General features: G+C 44.9%; 2 protein-coding genes across 2 annotated transcripts; both read left to right on the forward strand.

The window, feature by feature from the left end:
* The first annotated feature begins 288 nt into the window (after nucleotides 1-288).
* Nucleotides 289-2226, forward strand: LOC122043890 (uncharacterized protein ycf23-like). Its single transcript, XM_042604454.1, has 7 exons — nucleotides 289-409; nucleotides 1284-1405; nucleotides 1485-1544; nucleotides 1636-1725; nucleotides 1803-1910; nucleotides 1986-2108; nucleotides 2221-2226. The coding sequence occupies exons 1-7, from the start codon at nucleotides 289-291 to the stop codon at nucleotides 2224-2226; spliced, it is 630 nt and encodes a 209-aa protein (XP_042460388.1).
* Nucleotides 2227-15363: 13137 nt separating this feature from the next.
* Nucleotides 15364-18177, forward strand: LOC122043891 (AP2-like ethylene-responsive transcription factor BBM2). Its single transcript, XM_042604455.1, has 8 exons — nucleotides 15364-15574; nucleotides 15659-16358; nucleotides 16448-16530; nucleotides 16680-16688; nucleotides 16774-16862; nucleotides 16944-17017; nucleotides 17104-17231; nucleotides 17402-18177. Exons 1-8 carry the CDS (start codon nucleotides 15364-15366, stop codon nucleotides 18175-18177), a joined length of 2070 nt encoding a protein of 689 aa, XP_042460389.1.
* The last annotated feature ends 482 nt before the right edge of the window (nucleotides 18178-18659 follow it).

Genomic DNA, 18659 nt, shown 5'->3' on the forward strand with positions numbered 1-18659 from the left:
GGGAGTAGGGGCGTTAAACTTCTGAAAAGAGGTACATAGTGAGGGTAACTGGGTACACCTCTATCGAATGAATTGACCATTGTTCAGGTTTTGGCAATGCATTCAGGAGCTTACTCTTCCAAACATTTTATATAGCAAAAGGATCGTTATAATTAATTCCTGATGTTTTATTGAATTAGGAAGTTCCTTGGTGGCTTACCTTGTCTTCGCTACTACCTGAAGCAGCGCAGCAGCCGTGGTCGAGGCAAGGCCTAGTCCCAACCAATCTCAGCATCGCCATTCCCAGTAATGCCAGTCCCCCACCTGTTCAATGAAATGTCAATGTGGGAGTTTTACTTACTGATGGCAACTTGGAAATGGTGTTATAGCTTCAAGATCTGGAAGCACTCAATCGACGTGGGCTCAAAAGGTGTGTGATGCCATTAAACATAGCTTGCATTTTCTGCTCATCAATCATCATGCTGATGAAATATCGTCTCTGCAACTTACCTTATAATATGCTTTGGTTGTGAAATCCTTGCTGTTTTACTTCCTTCAAATGTGGTGCTTTTGGTGCATTGAAGAATGGCATTTAGGTTGATGAATCGTTTACATGTTTGTCACATGTGTTGTTCCTAGAAGACCAAATTGTATACCATAGAAAACCATGATAATCGATTAAAATTCAATTTTTATGGCAATTTTTAGAGTACATAACTTCTAGAGTGAAGTGCAATTTTCACTCTTATTGTCATATTTTTATATCAACTTGGCTTTGGCTAGACTTATTTTGTGTTGAATCGACCTTACCTATAGACAATTTTGTGTCTCCATGTGAAGAGTGCAGATTCATTCTTTTCAAGTTTTGTATGATTTAAACTTCACCCATTATTGCTTTTCTTTTGTAATAATGCTTTCAATTTAATTTCTAGTAAATTAGATTAATTCTTTACTTTCAATTAGTTTTATTTACTTTTTAATAGTTTTTTATATCTTAGAATCGTATAAAACAAAATTTGTATCAAATCATATCGAATAATACCACATTCGTATGATTCTCTTCTATTTTAATACACATGTTCGAACTCCTAAATTCCAAAATGTCAAAGCATTCAGGAGGAAGATCTTTTAATATCATCGGTACCACAAACATCAAAACTATGGAAGCTGATTATACCAATAATCTTCCTATTATTTGGTTTGTCAGTGATCTTAATATTTGGTAATATTTGGTCTTTGATGCTCACGACAGAGTTCCAACGCTGCATGATTACCTTGTTCAAGCAGATTGCTCGCTGCCTCAGTAGCTCGCATTTTCAGAGTTCCACAGCTCTTCTTTCTTATGATGATCTTGTTCTTGCAGATTTGTGTTTCCTCTGTGGACCCTTTGGCATTTCCTTCTGCAGTGGAAGCAGGTGCCCAAATGGTTAGGATGCGATGAACTTGACTGGTTTCGATCGGATTGTCTGTCATACCAAACATTAAAATCCTTGTGCTAAATGCAGGTGGAAATTGGAAATTATGATTCTTTCTACGAGATGGGAATTCAGTTTTCCCCTGAACAGGTATATGAATCATGATCGTACTTTTCCTTGCAGTTCCTCGAGTATTTTCAGCTATTTCTATCTCGTCACTATTCTGTGGTGCCATTGTCAGATTCTAAAGCTCACTAGAGAAACTAGAAGGATTCTTCCATCCATTACACTGTCTGTAACCGTGCCACACATGCTTAGTCTCCCTGATCAGGTAGCTCATTTATTTCCTCGTAAACTGAGATTTGTCACTAACACAATCTCTCGTTGTTTTTTGTTCAATTTAAAAAGGTGAAGCTAGCAGAGTTGCTGGAACAGGAAGGTGCTGATATAATCCAAACTGAAGGAGGGAAATACTCAAGTCCATCAAAACCTGGTGTCCTTGGTTTGATCGAGAAGGTAACAACAGTACGAATAAGAAATCTTAGCACACTTGTGATGAAAAATGTGATATTTTTCCTCTTTAAAATGTAGGCCACACCAACGCTAGCAGCTGCATACTCCATTTCCCGAGCAGTTCAGATTCCAGTTATGTGCTCATCTGGATTAAGCGCTGTCACTGCACCTATGGCTTTAACAGCAGGAGCAGCTGGTGTGGTATGCGTTCTTTTGCTTTCTAATCTAATCATTATCTGCTACTAGTGAAAGAAATATAGACTCTTTCAGATTCTCTTGTGTTCTTGATTATCTGCTACTACTTCATTGTCAGAAGTAGTTGAACACTAACACTTGGACGTCAACATTTTTGAGTTGGCTGGACTTAAAGAAGCAATTCCATGCGATGGACACCAACAACAGCGGTTAGTCAATGATGAGGTTTTGTAAAACTTGTGTGTTTGAAAAATTATTGTCATGAAGTTAAGGATAACTTGTATGATACAAATTTAATTTGTGGATCAATATGTATACATTTTGTTTGTATAATATAAAGTTTTATTTATTTGTTAAATAGTCTTATTATAAAAATGATTGTGGTTGTGGATATTTAATTATATGTAAATTTTGAGTATTTTTTTATAATTTTTGCTATTTAATTAAGAAAAACACTATTTTTTATAAATTTAAAAAGACAACGTTTTTAAGTAATAAAAGACAACGCTTAAAAAACAATGTCTTTAAGACCAACCACAACGCTTTTAAAGCGTTGTCTTTGATATGTGCATTTTTACAACAGCATCTATAACAACGCTTTTTAAGAACGAAAAGACAACGCTTAAAAAGCGTTGTCTTTGTGACCAACCACAACGCTTTTAAAGCGTTGTCTTTGATATGACTTTCTACAACACCATCTACAACATCACTTTTTAAGTACATACGACAACGCCAAAAAAGCGTTGTTGTTTAGCTTTTTTCTTGTAGTGCGGTTTCGGTTCATGGGCTGTAAACCCGGCGAACCGGCGGGTTGAACCGGCGGTTCAGCCGCAAACAATTTTGTTTTTTTTTAAACGGCTTGAACCGCCGGTTAACCGGCGGTTCATAGTCGTTGGAACCGCCGGTTAACCGGCGGTTCGTAGCCGTTGGGAGGGTTTTTTGGGTATTTTTTTCAACGGTTAGGATCATTTGACCGTTTTTTAATCAATGGCTATGATCTAGTGTCCGTTACTATCAAAACTCTATAAATAGAGAGCTCATTTCATTATTTTTCACACACATCTTCTCTACTCTTAATCTCATTTTCGTATTCTCTAATCTCTACACGCTTTCGTTTTCAATTACAATGGAAGAAGGCCGCGGAGGTGCATCATCACGAGCTCGGAAGGGAAAACAAATAATGAATCCGCGGGAGGAGGACCCCAACATTCAATCCACCGATGATGAGATCGAGCATCTTCCGAATCCGACACCCGAAACACAAGGAAGTACCGATGCAATTACTTCTAAGGTTCGGGAACTTTCTCCTCTAAAGTCTTCTATTTTTACTAAACATTTTGAGAATGTCACTCTTCCGTCGGGAGAAATGCGTGCAAAATGTAAGCACTGCAATGCTTCCTACAAATTCCAAGCCTGGTGGCTATGGGTCGTTGAAACGACATGTAGAAACGAAGCACCCGACGGAATATGGACTCGACCGTTCTCAAACACAATTATCAAGATTTTCTTCAACTAGCGGTAGTACCGATTCTGGTTTATTTTTATATTCGGATAATAAATTAAGAGAATCATTAGCTAAATTTGTTTCCGTAGAACATCTTTCTTTTAGTTTTGGATCTAAATGCACATTTGAAGATTTTTGTAAAGAATCTCTTAATCCATGTGCTAAACGTGTTCCTAGGACTACACTTACTCGTACAATTAAAAAATTAGTAAAACAAGGAAAAAAATTTTTAATTGATGAATTTAGTAAATTAGATAATAAAGTTTCTTTATGTTCCGATATTTGGAGTGATCATTGGCAAACACATTCGTATATGGGTGTGACTTGCCATTGGATCGATAACTCTTGGAACCTCCAAAAAAGATTATTAGCTTATAGAGTTTTTGATGAATCACATAATGCTCATAATATCGCACAATTATTATGTTTAATTTTAGAAGAATATGGTTTAACTCATAAAATATTTTCAATATCATTAGATAATGCTAGTTCTAATACCACTTGTATAGATGATCTAAAATTTGTTTGTCAACCTATTATTGGGTTTATTATTTTCATATTCGTTGTGTATGCCATGTTTTAAATTTATGTGTTCAAGATGGTTTAAAAATTTTAGAAAGTTATATTAAACCAATTATAATTTCTTATTTATGGTCTCATCCATCTATAATGAAACAATGGGGTAGGTTTTGTAAAATTAATGGAATGAGACCTAAAAAATTTCCACGTGATGTACCAACACGTTGGAATTCAACATACCAATTATTACAAGATTCATTTCAATATAAAGAATTATTATGTTCATTTTTTGCACAAAACACTAATACTAATATATATTTATTTTCACAACAATGGAATATTTGTAGTAGTATTTGTGAAATTTTAAAAGTATTTAATGATACAACCGAACAACTTTCCGGTGTTTATTATCTCACTGCTCAATTAGTTTTAGAAAATTTTTCTAATATAGTATTAGTTTTAAATGAACATATTAATAATGAATCTTTATCTCCTTGCATCTTAGCTATGAAAACTAAATAGGAAAAATATTTTTATTTAATTCCTGAAATTTATTTAATTGCATTTGCTTTAGATCCTAGATTTAAATTAGAAGTTTTACAAGAAATGTTAACTTTATATTATGACGCTTTAATTCCAATTAAAGATTCTTCTTCCCCTGATCCCGTTAATATTATATATAATGTTAGAATTTATTTATATGATATTTATAATCAATATTATGCAAAATATGGAACACAAATTAATATTTCTGAAATTCAACAAACTACTAGTAGTAATTTAAAACTTACAAAAGCATAACTCTTATTAAAAGAACGGACAAAACGTCCACGAGGATCCTCAAGTTCCACACAGGAACTTGAGAATTATTTTACGACTTCTTTTGATTTTAATGAAGCAGATAACGAAAACTTCGATATCTTAAAGTGGTGGTCATAGAAGGCTCAAAGCTTTCCCGTTCTCTCCGTGATCGCAAAAGAAATTTTAGCTTGTCCAGTGTCAACTGTTGCTGTGGAGCAGACGTTCAGTGCCGGCGGCAACATATTAGATGAACGACGATCAACTTTGTCTCCCGACTCATTGGAAGCCCAAGCATTACTGGACGATTGGACTAGAGCGGAGAAAAGAATCCAAGGAATGCAACTTTCAGATGACGAAGTTGAAGATTTTGATACTGAAGGAACAAATACGACAGGAACAGGAAATGGAAGTGAATGAAAATGTAAAAGGATAAAAATGTAAAAGAACTACGTGAGCTTTGATTTCCCTAAAGGGATACGTAGGCAACTTCAATAAGTGCAAACCCTTTTTTCAATAAATTTTAATTTCTAATTTTTAATGTTTAATTTTTAATTTTTAATTTTTAATTTTTAATTTTTTTTAACATATTAATCTTGGCCCGTGGCGAACCGTGACGAACCGTGAATCGAACCGTGAACCGGCGGTTCTGAACCGTGAACCGTAACTGTCTTGGACGGTTAAGGTTAAGGGTCGACTTGTCTGAAACCATCGAACCGTCGATTTCGAACCATGATCAGGTCTACCTCAAAGTAAATACTCTCTCTCAGGCTCTCCCCATACGCACATTAATTAATCTATGTAATTTCATTTAAGTGCAATAATGAACAAGTTCCTCAATGCCCACTTGAGTTAGTTCACAGGGACGTCGAACCGACATCCATCAGTTCCATGTGCATGCATGCACCAGTACGGACGTGAAAATTCATTCGAGTCCATGCATGCATGCATGCATTCAATGATCTACGCCTGTTAACATGGCCACAATCAAGCCCTGTTCAATGAAACTTCAAAGGAGGCTCATTGTGAATTTGTGATCCATATGAAGTTTACGTGCATAATTAAATAATTAAATTGCTAATTAATAAATATACGCATTAGTCAAAGTTTGAGAGAGAGAGAGAGAGAGATCATGTGTTTGTGTTTCACCACTGAACTTAAGTTTTCTTGCCTTGTTTGACGGTCAAAGTTTGGGCAAAGAGCCCAACAACCGAGATAAAAGCCACTCATATCCTACACCATTCGTAGTATTGTAATGCATGAGAGAAGAAAAAAATTAAATTAAATAGAATGGAAGAGGGTTCGAGGAGGATCCTATGAGGGTTAATTATATATAAAGGGTTATCATCCGATTTGTGGGGGAATGAAAATAGGGCTAAGGACCCGGAAGACAAGGGTTCGTGTCCTCGTCTAGGGCACACAACTAGCTCACCCATCTCCAATTTATTTATTTATTTAATATTATTAATTGTTTCCTTTTTTTTTTTTTTCCCCCAAAAACTTTCTTGGTATTAGTCTACGTAGATAGATAAGGCATGAGGAAAGCCCGCATGATGCGGAGAGTATGCTAATTACTCGTATAATTTTAATTTGTCGACAAGATTTGTGTACATATATAATAGAGATATATACCCTAGGATTATGGTACGGTGGTAAACAGTGAGATAATATTATGCAGTCCTGATTAAACTTCCTCTCTACACTAGGGGTGTAAATGAACCAAGTCGTTCGCAAACTATTCGAAGTTCGATTCGATAAAAGCTCGTTTGAGCTCGTTTAATGAGACTCGTTAAGATAAATAAATCAAGCTCAAGTTTCGCAATATTTGGCTCGTTAGCTCGTGAACACGTTCGTTAAGTTCATTAAGTAACTTTTAAATAAAAATAATAATAGTTTTGATATTGAATTTATAAATTTTATACTCTACTTATGAAAAATATAGATAAATATATTAAATTTATTTATATTAGAATAAAATTATAAATTTTAATAATATTATTATAATTTACTCTAAATATATAATTTAGTTTTTAATGAATATTTAAATTTATGATTTATATTTATTAAGCTCGTTTAGGTTCGATAAAAGTTCGAAGAAGCTTGTGAGCCATAAATATATTTGTTAAATAAAGCTCGAGTTCGGCTCGATTATAAACGAGTCAAGCTCAAATATTCAAGAATTCGACTCGGCTCGGCTCGATTACATCCCTACTCTACACCCATGCCACCCATGCTCCACCCTTCACACACCCTCTGATCTTCGCAATCCACAGCAAACTACATTCTACTTCCTATGCCCTCTACAGCAAGCAAGAAAACTCAATCAAATGTAACTATAATTTCCTAAAAGACCTCTTTATTCTTTTGATATTTGCCTTAGAGTTGGACTTAATGGCTAAATCTTGATTATAGGTGTTTAATTTAATTTGTGACATCGTTGTAATTTTTGAACTAGAGTTAGCTGTTGCCCCGTGATACGCATAAATTATATATATTTTTATGTATTATTTGACCCATATTCACTAGTATTTATTGTTTAATTATGATTTATGTCATTATACTCCATTTTATCATTTATCAGTGATCCTGTCTGGAAGCTGAGAAAACGAACCTGCCTGTGTGACGTGTCTGGAAGATTGACCGCATCCCCATGACCCGGTTGATGATCTGTCCTCTACGTTGACCGGCTCGTCAGAGGTCCTCCTCCGGTCAACTGTACCTGCATCCAGCGACCGGGTTCCCCCGGTCTCTAGTACCTCGGTGCTCGAGGCGAATCCCACAAATGTATGAGTATCCAGATAATAATAGAACAGTAGTAAAATAAACAGATACCGAGTACGAGAACATACCCTGGCCCAGGGGGCGCCCTCGGATGGATGGATGAGCTTGGTCGTGGTGCCGATCAAGTCGTCGCGGTCATGACAAGTAGATGAGTGTGAACCCGCTGAGAAGTCAAATCTAATGGTGACAGCACGGAATCCGATGCAGCCTGGATCCGGAATGCGGCATGTAGGCTGAGACATAACGGCTCGCAGGCCGATACGCGGCACGCAGGCCGGATAGCACAAATAGCCCATAATCATAATAAAGATGCATAGAGTAAAACCCAACGACCCGATGGTGGGAACCTCCTCGACTCGATGACCGAGCACTATCCCAACTCGAAGATCACAATGGATGGTGGCTGTCCCGTGGGTGAAGGAGGCAGATACGGGAATCAATGGTGACGCCCACAGCCGCCCACAGCCGCAGGAGGCGACAGTAGCAGTGGAGGATGCCGCTGACCGCTAGGGAAAGCGGCGACGGCCGCCGGAAGCGCCGGCGATAGCTGGAAGGGGCAAGGGCGGAAGCATGAGCAGGCGGCGGAACCCACCAGCTGTGGCGTGTGGAGACGGGTCGGCCAGGGAGGTGTGCGGCGATGTCCAGAGGTGTCGTCAACGACTGGAGGCGTCGTTGGCGACCGCCGGAGCTGTAGCCGGCGTCGAACGCTGGAGGTGATGGCCATCAAAGACGGCTGTGGCCGTGGCTGCACGGGACGATGGCACTGGTGGCCGGAGACGGCTGCGACAGTGGCTGCAGCGAGAGGTATCGGCGTCGGCAGCCTCTGGAGCCCGGCGATGCTCCAAGGGGGCCATCGGCGGAGAAGACCGGAGAAGAGAGGGGTGGCGGCGATTTCAACAGTGCCTCTTGTGTCGCGGTGGTTGCGGCTCGAAGAACACCCCGTGCCCTTCATCTCTCCCTTCCTCTCCTCGATCTCTGCCGCCGCCTCTCCAAAAATTCCCCCTCCGCGGTGGTGGCGGCCTCCCCTCAGCCCGAAGCAGCCCCCTCTCCCCTTAAAGCCCTAGCTTGTAAAAAGACCTAAATGCCCCTGTCTTTTCCTCCTAATTTCCTCTTTGCCACTCAACTATATCCGGATCACAAGCCTCCCCTTCAAGTCTAGTCGAAGGAGGCGTGAGTCCGACTGACTAGACAGTCTATTGCAAAGAATTGAACCGCTCTCGATGTCAAAGCCAAATCGCTAAACCAATAATATAATGTCGCTCGAGCGGTCGCTGTAATGGTGGTGTCGTAGGAGATGATAACGATACCGAGCAGACCAAGTCGGAAATTGGACCAATGCCAATTGCGCAGCCGCGAAGATACCGACCGGACGATCAAAGTGATGCCGATCAGGTGGATAGACGTCGAGCAGAAAATGCTAAGCGAGCGATCGGAATAATGTCGATCGGACGGATAGATGCCGGACGGACGATGTCGTGCGTGTGACCACGAAGGCGCTGACCAAGCACTCATAGGAACGGAAATCGATGCCGGACGAACGAAGTCGAGCGTGCGATCGAACTGATGTCGATCGGAATAATAGATGCCGAGCGTGCGATCGGAATGATGTCGATCGGTCGAATAAATGCCGGGCGGACGATACCGCGCGTGCGACCGGAATGATGTCGATCGATCGGATAAACGTCGGGCGGACGATACCGCGCGTGCGACGACTGCTCGACCCCGAACGGGGGAGATAGATGATCATGAATCTGGTCAGTGACCAGTGAAGGCCACTCAACCCCGAACGGGGGATCTAGACATATGATGTGCTGGTCCGCTGAACTGGTCCGAAACCGGTGATGATCGCTTGAATATAATCCTCCCGGCCGATCGGCTCGGGAGTCTTCGCCATCGAACCCCTGGCTCGTATATAATCCTCCCAGCTGCTCGGCTCGGGGGTCTTCGCCATCGAGCCCGTAGCAGCTACGGGCTCGTATATAATCCTCCCGGCTGCTCGGCTCGGGGGTCTTCGCCATCGAGCCCCTGGCTCGGATATAAACCTCCCGGCCGATCGGCTCAGGGGCCTTCGGCTTCGAGCCTGTGGCTCGGATATAATCCTCCCGGCCGAACGGCTCGAGGGCCTTCGTCTTCAAGCCCCTGGCTCGGATATAAACTTCCCGGCCGATCGGCTCGGGGGCCTTCGGCTTCGAGCCCCTGGCTCGGCCGATCGGCTCGGGGGCCTTCGTCTTCGAGCCCGTGGCTCGGATATAAACCTCCCGGTCGATCGGCTCGGGGGCCTTCGTCTTCGAGCCCGTGGCTCGAATATAAACCTCCCGGCCGATCGGCTCGGGGGCCTTCGCCATCGAGCCCGTAGCAGCTACGGGCTCGTATATAATCCTCCCGGCCGAACGGCTTGGGGGCCTTCGGCTTCGAGCCTGTGGCTCGGATATAAACCTCCCGGCCGAACGGCTCGGGGCCTTCGTGTGGCTCGGATATAAACCTCCGGCCGATCGGCTCGGGGCCTTCGTTGGCTCGGAAAACCATATACCCGGCCGACCAGCTCGGGCCTTCACATCGAGCGCTTGGCTCAGTATATAATCCTCCCGAGGTAGTCTCGGCTAAAATGTACTGGCGGCTCGGGCCTTCGCTCCACAGTACTCGGCTAAAATGTACACAGCGGCGGCTCAGGCCTTCGCTCCCTGAGGTAGTACTCAGCTAAAATGTACCTGGCCGAGCGGCTCAGGCCTTCGCTCCCTGAGGTAGTACTCAGCTAAAATGTACCTGGCCGAGCGGCTCAGGCCTTCGCTCCCTAGCGACCAACGGAGATCTGCATCATTTCCCTACTCCCGAACACCCGTGGAGTTAGGAGAACATAAGACACTCTTCAGAATACAAGGCAATAACCTCCCTCTATCATCTTGAACAGCGTAGGGTTTTGGTTTTCCATCCTGCCATAATAGTATGCAGCCCGGCCGAACAGCTCGGGGTCTTCGTTTTCGAACGCTGCTTATATTCTATACGCAGCCCGGCCGAGCGGCCTGGGGTCTTCGGGATATCCTTCCCGACCGAACGGCTCGGGATCTTCTATTTCAAGCATCGCTCGTATCCCATACGCAGCCCGGCCAAACGGCTCGGGGTCTTCGGGTAATCCTTCCCGGCCGAACGGCCCGGGAAACTCCTAACTCGAGCGTCCAGCTCGTATTCTTGGTCATGAGGATGGCAGAACTCTCCGGCATCGTCCATCTTCACGTTCCAGATCAGGCACGTTACCACAGATGACGCCAATTTGTTCCTGTCTGGAAGCTGAGAAAACGAACCTGCCGGTGTGACGTGTCTGGAAGGTTGACCGCATCCCCATGACCCGGTTGATGATCTGTCCTCTACGTTGACCGGCTCGTCAGAGGTTCTCCTCCGGTCAACTGTACCTGCATCCAGCGACCGGGTTCCCCAGGTCTCTGGTACCTCGGTGCTCGAGGCGAATCCCACAAATGTATGAGTATCCAGATAATAACAGAACAGTAGTAAAATAAACAGATACCGAGTACGAGAACATACCCTGGCCCAGGGGGGCGCCCTCGGATGGATGGATGAGCTTGGTCGTGGTGCCGATCAAGTCGTCGCGGTCATGACAAGTAGATGAGTGTGAACCCGCTGAGAAGTCAAATCTAATGGTGACAGCACGGAATCCGATGCAGCCTGGATCCGGAATGCGGCATGTAGGCTGAGACATAACGGCTCGCAGGCCGATACGCGGCACGCAGGCCGGATAGCACAAATAGCCCATAATCATAATAAAGATGCATAGAGTAAAACCCAACGACCCGATGGTGGGAACCTCCTCGACTCGATGACCGAGCACTATCCCAACTCGAAGATCACAATGGATGGTGGCTGTCCCGTGGGTGAAGGAGGCAGATACGGGAATCAATGGTGACGCCCACAGCCGCCCACAGCCGCAGGAGGCGACAGTAGCAGTGGAGGATGCCGCTGACCGCTAGGGAAAGCGGCGACGGCCGCCGGAAGCGCCGGCGATAGCTGGAAGGGGCAAGGGCGGAAGCATGAGCAGGCGGCGGAACCCACCAGCTGTGGCGTGTGGAGACGGGTCGGCCAGGGAGGTGTGCGGCGATGTCCAGAGGTGTCGTCAACGACTGGAGGCGTCATTGGCGACCGCCGGAGCTATAGCCGGCGTCGAACGCTGGAGGTGATGGCCATCAAAGACGGCTGTGGCCGTGGCTGCACGGGACGATGGCACTGGTGGCCGGAGACGGCTGCGACAGTGGCTGCAGCGAGAGGTATCGGCGTCGGCAGCCTCTGGAGCCCGGCGATGCTCTAAGGGGGCCATCGGCGGAGAAGACCGGAGAAGAGAGGGGTGGCGGCGATTTCAACAGTGCCTCTTGTGTCGCGGTGGTTGCGGCTCGAAGAACACCCCGTGCCCTTCATCTCTCCCTTCCTCTCCTCGATCTCTGCCGCCGCCTCTCCAAAAATTCCCCCTCCGCGGTGGTGGCGGCCTTCCCTCAGCCCGAAGCAGCCCCCTCTCCCCTTAAAGCCCTAGCTTGTAAAAAGACCTAAATGCCCCTGTCTTTTCCTCCTAATTTCCTCTCTGCCACTCAACTATATCCGGATCAATCAGCATGATTACCCTCGTTCATTCGGACATCTACTTTTTCGTAGTTTTCATTTACAGGATGCGATATGGAGGTTAAATAGATAGAGAAATCTATTAGAGTGACTTCGGAGCCAGGAGAAGGAGCCAAGTAGCATGGTTGACATGGCCCATGTCCACCAAACACAGACATGCCGTGTTCCTCAGATTTCCAGAGAGATACACGATCGTGTCGTGTCGGGCAAGCAAGGTCATGCCTCAGATTCCAGAGGGTTACATGGTCGCGTCGTGCCCAGTGGGCATGGCCATATCCCCATTTCTAGAGAGTTACGCGCCACGACCATGCCTAGCAGGCACCGCCGTGTGGTGTAACTAGGCTAAGCCCGTGCCCGAGCCTATATAACGAGACTTCTCCCCCATTTCTTGAGGAGGGTTCTTCCTTTGAGAAAGACCAAGAGGTCTACATCCATATGAGATCCGACCACAAATCGACGATCCAAAGTCGCGCTCCATCTCGCAATCATCTCTAAAGCAAAGGATTGGATCTTGATGGCTTGAATTCCTCTTCAGCTAAGTTTTCTTCTCCTTTTTCCTTGATTGGGTTGAAACTTGCCTACTTCTATGTCTTTGAGTCCAATTCCTATATTTATAGAGTAGATTTTCAAACTATAAGGGCATCCGCAGTCGTAAACTTATTAAAGAGGTTTATGCTCTGTCACATCATTGTCATATTAAAAGTTAAAAACCTTACTTCTTTTAAAAATCATTCTCTATTATCACAAAACCTCTTGCTTTTAAAAACTCCACTTCTTTTAAAATTCTCTCTCTATCCTTTTTCCACTATTTTTTTTATAAACCCGGTTCCAAGATTTTGATACAGGTTTAAAAAAAAACTATAAACCTCACCTATGTAGTGGGGGAGGGGTTTATATTGAGAGATTTATAGCATAAATTGCATGCTATAAACCTCCTATTGCAAATGCCCTAAGGTGTATGGAGTAATTGTAATATGATTGTTGATGTAAACGCTATGTATTTGTTAATTTCTTATCTTATGACATGTGTATGTCTTGTTCATGTTTTATTAAATACTTATGTGAAGTTTAATTATGAATTTGTCTTGTTTGATTGAACTGTTGAATTGGTTGGTCGCCACATAGGGGATCAATTGAGATCATATGACTAGGGGGTTTTTCGTGACAAAGAGTATCCTTTTAACTGGATATCTCAAGCATTGCCTTGAAATGAAGGTCAATTCTCTATAAGAGATGGTCTAATTACTTAATGAGTTTCTCTCAATTTCGTGTTAGGAAGTGATCTGCGTAATTTAGAGACGCATATAATCAGGGGGTCGTCATGTGATAGGAGATATCCCTTTAACCACTTTCTAAGTTACCTCATCTATTTAGTGGCATTGGATACGCATGGGAGAAACACTCCGGTGCACCAGCTCGAGAGGATCATACATGTACATAGTTAGGATTCCTACAAAAAAAAAAGTAGATACACTACCTTAACGACCCTTCTAGTGCCGACCCCACAAATATGGAGGGAGGTAAATATAGGTACACAGATGTTAGTTGCATGGTGGGGTAAACCCTAGTTTGTCAGTTCCTGAGAATTGACCCCTGGTCATTACGCCAAAGATGTCATGCACCCACTGTTTGCACTACGCTCTAGGGGCAAATTAGGATCCTTACAAGGTGGCAAAAGGCGAATACGCTCGCCCCCAGCGCCCCTGCTAACCCATCCCAGTGCCAACACGAAGGAGGTAAATCACGGGCGGCTATTAGCTTTGGGAATAGTGACTAGCACATAAGGAATTAGGATCCCTACAAGATGGCAAAAGTTGAATACGCTCGCCCCAGCCTCCGCCAACTCGTCCCAGGGCCAACACGGAGGAGGTAAGAATTAGGATCCCTACAATGTGGCAAAAGGTGATTCGCTCGCCCCCAGCGCCCCCGCCAACCCGTCCCTAGGCCAACACGAAGGAGGTAAATCACGGGTGACTACTAGCCATTAGTGCAAATGGCTAAGACATAGGGGAGGTTATGCTCGGTCACGCCGAGTTTCGACCTCAAGACCTCATGTGGCAACACCCCATGTCTTAACCATCGCACCACCCCGAGGGCATAGACATAGAGGACATGATATGAATAATACATAGCACATCAACTAGTGTTGTAATGAAATGAAATCCTAGGGTAGCCTTCCTAAACTAATTCCCAACTTCCCCTCATTTGCACTCTTAGAGTTCAACTCTCCTCTCAACTCTTACTCTCTCTAGTTCTTAAGCTTGCACATAACTTTTGTTAGTTTAGATAATTTCCTTCACCTACTTGATTAGTGCTTAAATCACAGTCCCTAAGAATCGATTTTTTATTACTTAACGACTATTCTGTGCACTTACGGATAGCTCAAACACCTCACCAAAGCTTCAGTCGCGGCACTACTGTCGAGCCTGCAACCGGAACTGAACCAATGGAAGTACCCTTTGCAACGTGCCCACCAGGGTAGCCATAATTTGCCTACACTGAACAATATCCTAGTTCTACGGTGCACTCTCTATCCCTAGATCACTCATGATTACCCTATGTGATCGCCATTACCATTTATTAATCATCTCCCTCAACGTTGTGGCCACTTAGTCAATCTAGTAGATCCTTGCCAATTGAAGATGTTTCGAACTATGTTACATGTGTTTAAGCCCTCACCAAAAGTATAAGCCCTTATACCTTGCGAGAAAAAGCCTTGCCATATGTTTTTATTAACCCATTAGTACTATACAATTCATAATCAACCAAGAGCAGTGGAATACTCACTTTCTTGATTCTTTAATCAATATTTGCCACAAAATTGCATGTGCCCTTAATAACTAGCGAGAAAGAAAAGAGGAAGAGGAAGAGGGAGAAGGAGATGGATATAATTAAGGTCCATATAAACTCAATGTTTGAGGGTATACGTACACACTTTCTAGTCCAACCCTTTCTACTCTCTCACACTTGTTCCTTCTTCCCAGCTATCCCCTCTTCTTCTTCTGCTTCTTCAATTCCAAATTCCAGCCTAAATGAGTGATGGCTTCCATGAACGACTGGTTAGCCTTCTCTCTTTCCCCGCAGGAGGTGACGAATTCCTCACAAATCCCTCATCTCATCTCCTCGCTCGCGGCCGGTGTCTCCGGTAGCAGCTACGTCGACGATCCTCCGATGGGGATACCGACCATCAGAAACGATGCCTCTTTCGGTGTCTTAGAGGCCTTCCACCGACCTGTGCACCAAAACCATGGTGGTGGATATATCGCATCTCCTGTTTTATGAGATCCGATAAATCGTGCGTGGTTTATGAATCTTATGTTGTTTCTTTTGTCAGACTGGAACCTGAAGATCTTGGACTTCAAGGGCGCCGGCCCGCCGTCTGAGTTGTCGATGCTGGTTGGGTCCAGCAGAAGCTACCGGAACCACACCGGCATTCATGACGACGAGGAGGAGCCCAAACTCGAAGACTTTCTCGGCGGAAACAACTCCTTCGCCGATCACGACCAGAAAGCAGTGCTTCCCGACTACATGTTCCCGGTGCAAGACGCTTCCGTCGTCTTGGCACACGATCACGGAGCCGGCGGCCTGATCCACACCGTCGGGTCTTTCTCCGGAAGCAGCAGCGGCAGCAACAACAACTCCATCGGTCTGTCGATGATCAAGACGTGGTTGAGGAACCAACCGGCCGGCACCGTCGACAGAATCACTGACCGCGAAATGGTGGCGGTCGCCGGAGAGAGTAGCAGCAGCGCGGGCAATGCGACGAATATTGCGGCGTACGCGAACACGAACGCGCCGCAGGGGCTGTCGTTGTCGATGAGCACCGGGACGCAGTCGAAAAGCGGCTCTGGCGCCGTCCTACCGCTGCTGCCTCCAGTCGCAATGGGCGGCGGCGAGAGTTCCTGCTCCAACAGCAAGCAGAAAGGGGCAGGAATCGGGCAGCTCGATGCCCAAACAGGTGCAGTCGAAGCGATCTCAAGGAAACCGGCGGACACATTCGGCCAAAGAACTTCCATTTACCGGGGCGTCACAAGGTGCGCTGCTACGCATGCATCTTCATCATCCTCTAGCTTCAAATCTATTCCAGTGGAAGAAATTAGATCTAATAATTCACTCGATGCAGGCATAGATGGACAGGTAGATACGAGGCTCATCTGTGGGACAATAGTTGCAGAAGAGAAGGACAGACTCGCAAAGGGAGACAAGGTATACAAATCTTTGTATACATGATCTGTTCATTCTGTTGTAATATAATATAATTTTTTGTTTTCTATTGGCAATCAATTTCTCTTGTCTTTTTCTTACATTGTGGCCGGCCGGGTGAATATGATTACTCATTGCAAATCAATATACAGTCTATTTAGGTAAGAAATGAATTTAAGTGCTACAATCTTCAAATTGCCTCTGTCTTTCTTTATGTTGTTCATTAATTGTTCTGTCTGTATGTAGGTGGATATGACAAAGAAGACAAGGCAGCAAGGGCCTATGATTTAGCTGCTCTCAAGTATTGGGGTCCCGCGACCACTACCAATTTCCCAGTATATATCGACTATGATCTCACTATTAATTTCACTGATTTCTGTTTCTCATTCAAATAATTAAATTAAAAACACTTGCAGATAAGAGACTATGAGAAAGAGTTGGAGGAGATGAAACACATGACGAGGCAGGAACTTGTTGCATCTCTTAGAAGGTATATATTTACACTTAATCTCTCTACGGAAAAGAAACCAAAAGGCCTGACATTAACCCAGTATATTGCACGAAAATGTGCTGCAGGAAAAGCAGTGGATTCTCTAGGGGTGCATCCATTTATCGTGGAGTTACTAGGCATCACCAGCATGGTCGATGGCAAGCAAGAATAGGAAGAGTAGCCGGAAACAAGGATCTCTACTTGGGAACTTTCAGTATACATGCTGTGCTTTAACTATACAAATTGTTGATTATAAAACTAGTTTGTGTCTCTTTGACTCAGAGCATGAAGTCAAAATTCATTAATTTAATTAATCAAACATTTTAATGTATAATAATAATAATAATAAATAATGGATAGTAATTAAGTCCTGCATGCATGCAGGTACACAGGAAGAGGCCGCCGAGGCGTACGACGTGGCGGCGATTAAATTCCGCGGTCTCAACGCGGTGACCAACTTCGACATGAGCCGCTACGACGTCAAGAGCATCCTCGAGAACAGCACCCTCGCCATCGGCGGCGGAGGAGCCAAGCGGCTCAAGGAAGCCGCAGCCGAAGACCGCGCGGAGGCCAGGGTCCACGGACACCTGATCCGGGCGGCTACCGCTGATGATCACGGCCGCCACCTCCTCGCCCCCGGAGAGCACTTCGATGCAGCCGGCTTCGGCTGGCCCACCATCGCCTTCCGCCAGCCACCCGGGCAGGTGGAGAACTCTTCGCCGCTCGCACTCCAGTATCACCCCTACGCCCCGCCGCCGCAGCGCGCGGGGTGGTGCAAGCAGGAGCAGGAGGCGGCGCACGGCGGGCACGGCCTCCGTCAGCTCCACTTGGGCGGAGCGCACAACTTCTTCCGCCAGTCGTCACCGGCCAACGCCGTTCTCCACGACTTAGTCACCTTGGAGTACTCGCCGCTCGAGCCCGGAACCGGGCTGTCAAACTCGGCCATCTATAACGCCGGCGGCTACCAGCAGGGTGGGTTTGCGACGCCGATGGCGGCGATGGATCATCGAGGATTGGACGCCGACGACAGCAGCGCTTATTATCTCGCGCAGCATTTGGATACGAATAATGCCACATGGATGCCGACGTCGGGTCAAGCTACGGATTCCAGGTCCGTCGCCGGAGCATCATTCTTCAGGGCGTGGAATAATGATGGATGATATATGAAAGCGGCGTTAAACAAGTTATTAGTTCCTCTTAATTTACTGCTAATTTGGTAGTTTAGGTTTTCCTCGTTTTTCCATATATAAATGGGTTTGGTCGATCAGTTCTTCTGATGGTAGCTTGGTAACGGCCGGCCGGCAGACGAGAGCAGTTGAAGGCTGTAGTGCTTCTGGCTGAGGCTGTTAATTTTGGGGCGGTTTATTAATTATGATTCAGAAGAATTATATAGATGAAATCATCAAGGAGGTAGATCATGGGGTTTCGTAGAGTAAGAACAGCGCATGCAAGAAGAAATTGGGAAACTAGCAAGGTATTTTATATCCGTTAGGAATTGATTTCAAACCTATGATAGTAATACCCTTGCATAAACTAACTGCATCGGTTCATGCGTGATCCCGTCCGGAAGCTGAGTCAGACGGATCATCGGATGAGGTGGATGAGAATGTTGACTGAATCGCGACTTCCCGGAGGGGGGTGT

This window comes from Zingiber officinale, chromosome 2A (genome assembly GCF_018446385.1).
Source record: "Zingiber officinale cultivar Zhangliang chromosome 2A, Zo_v1.1, whole genome shotgun sequence".
NCBI classification, from domain to species: Eukaryota; Viridiplantae; Streptophyta; class Magnoliopsida; order Zingiberales; family Zingiberaceae; genus Zingiber; species Zingiber officinale.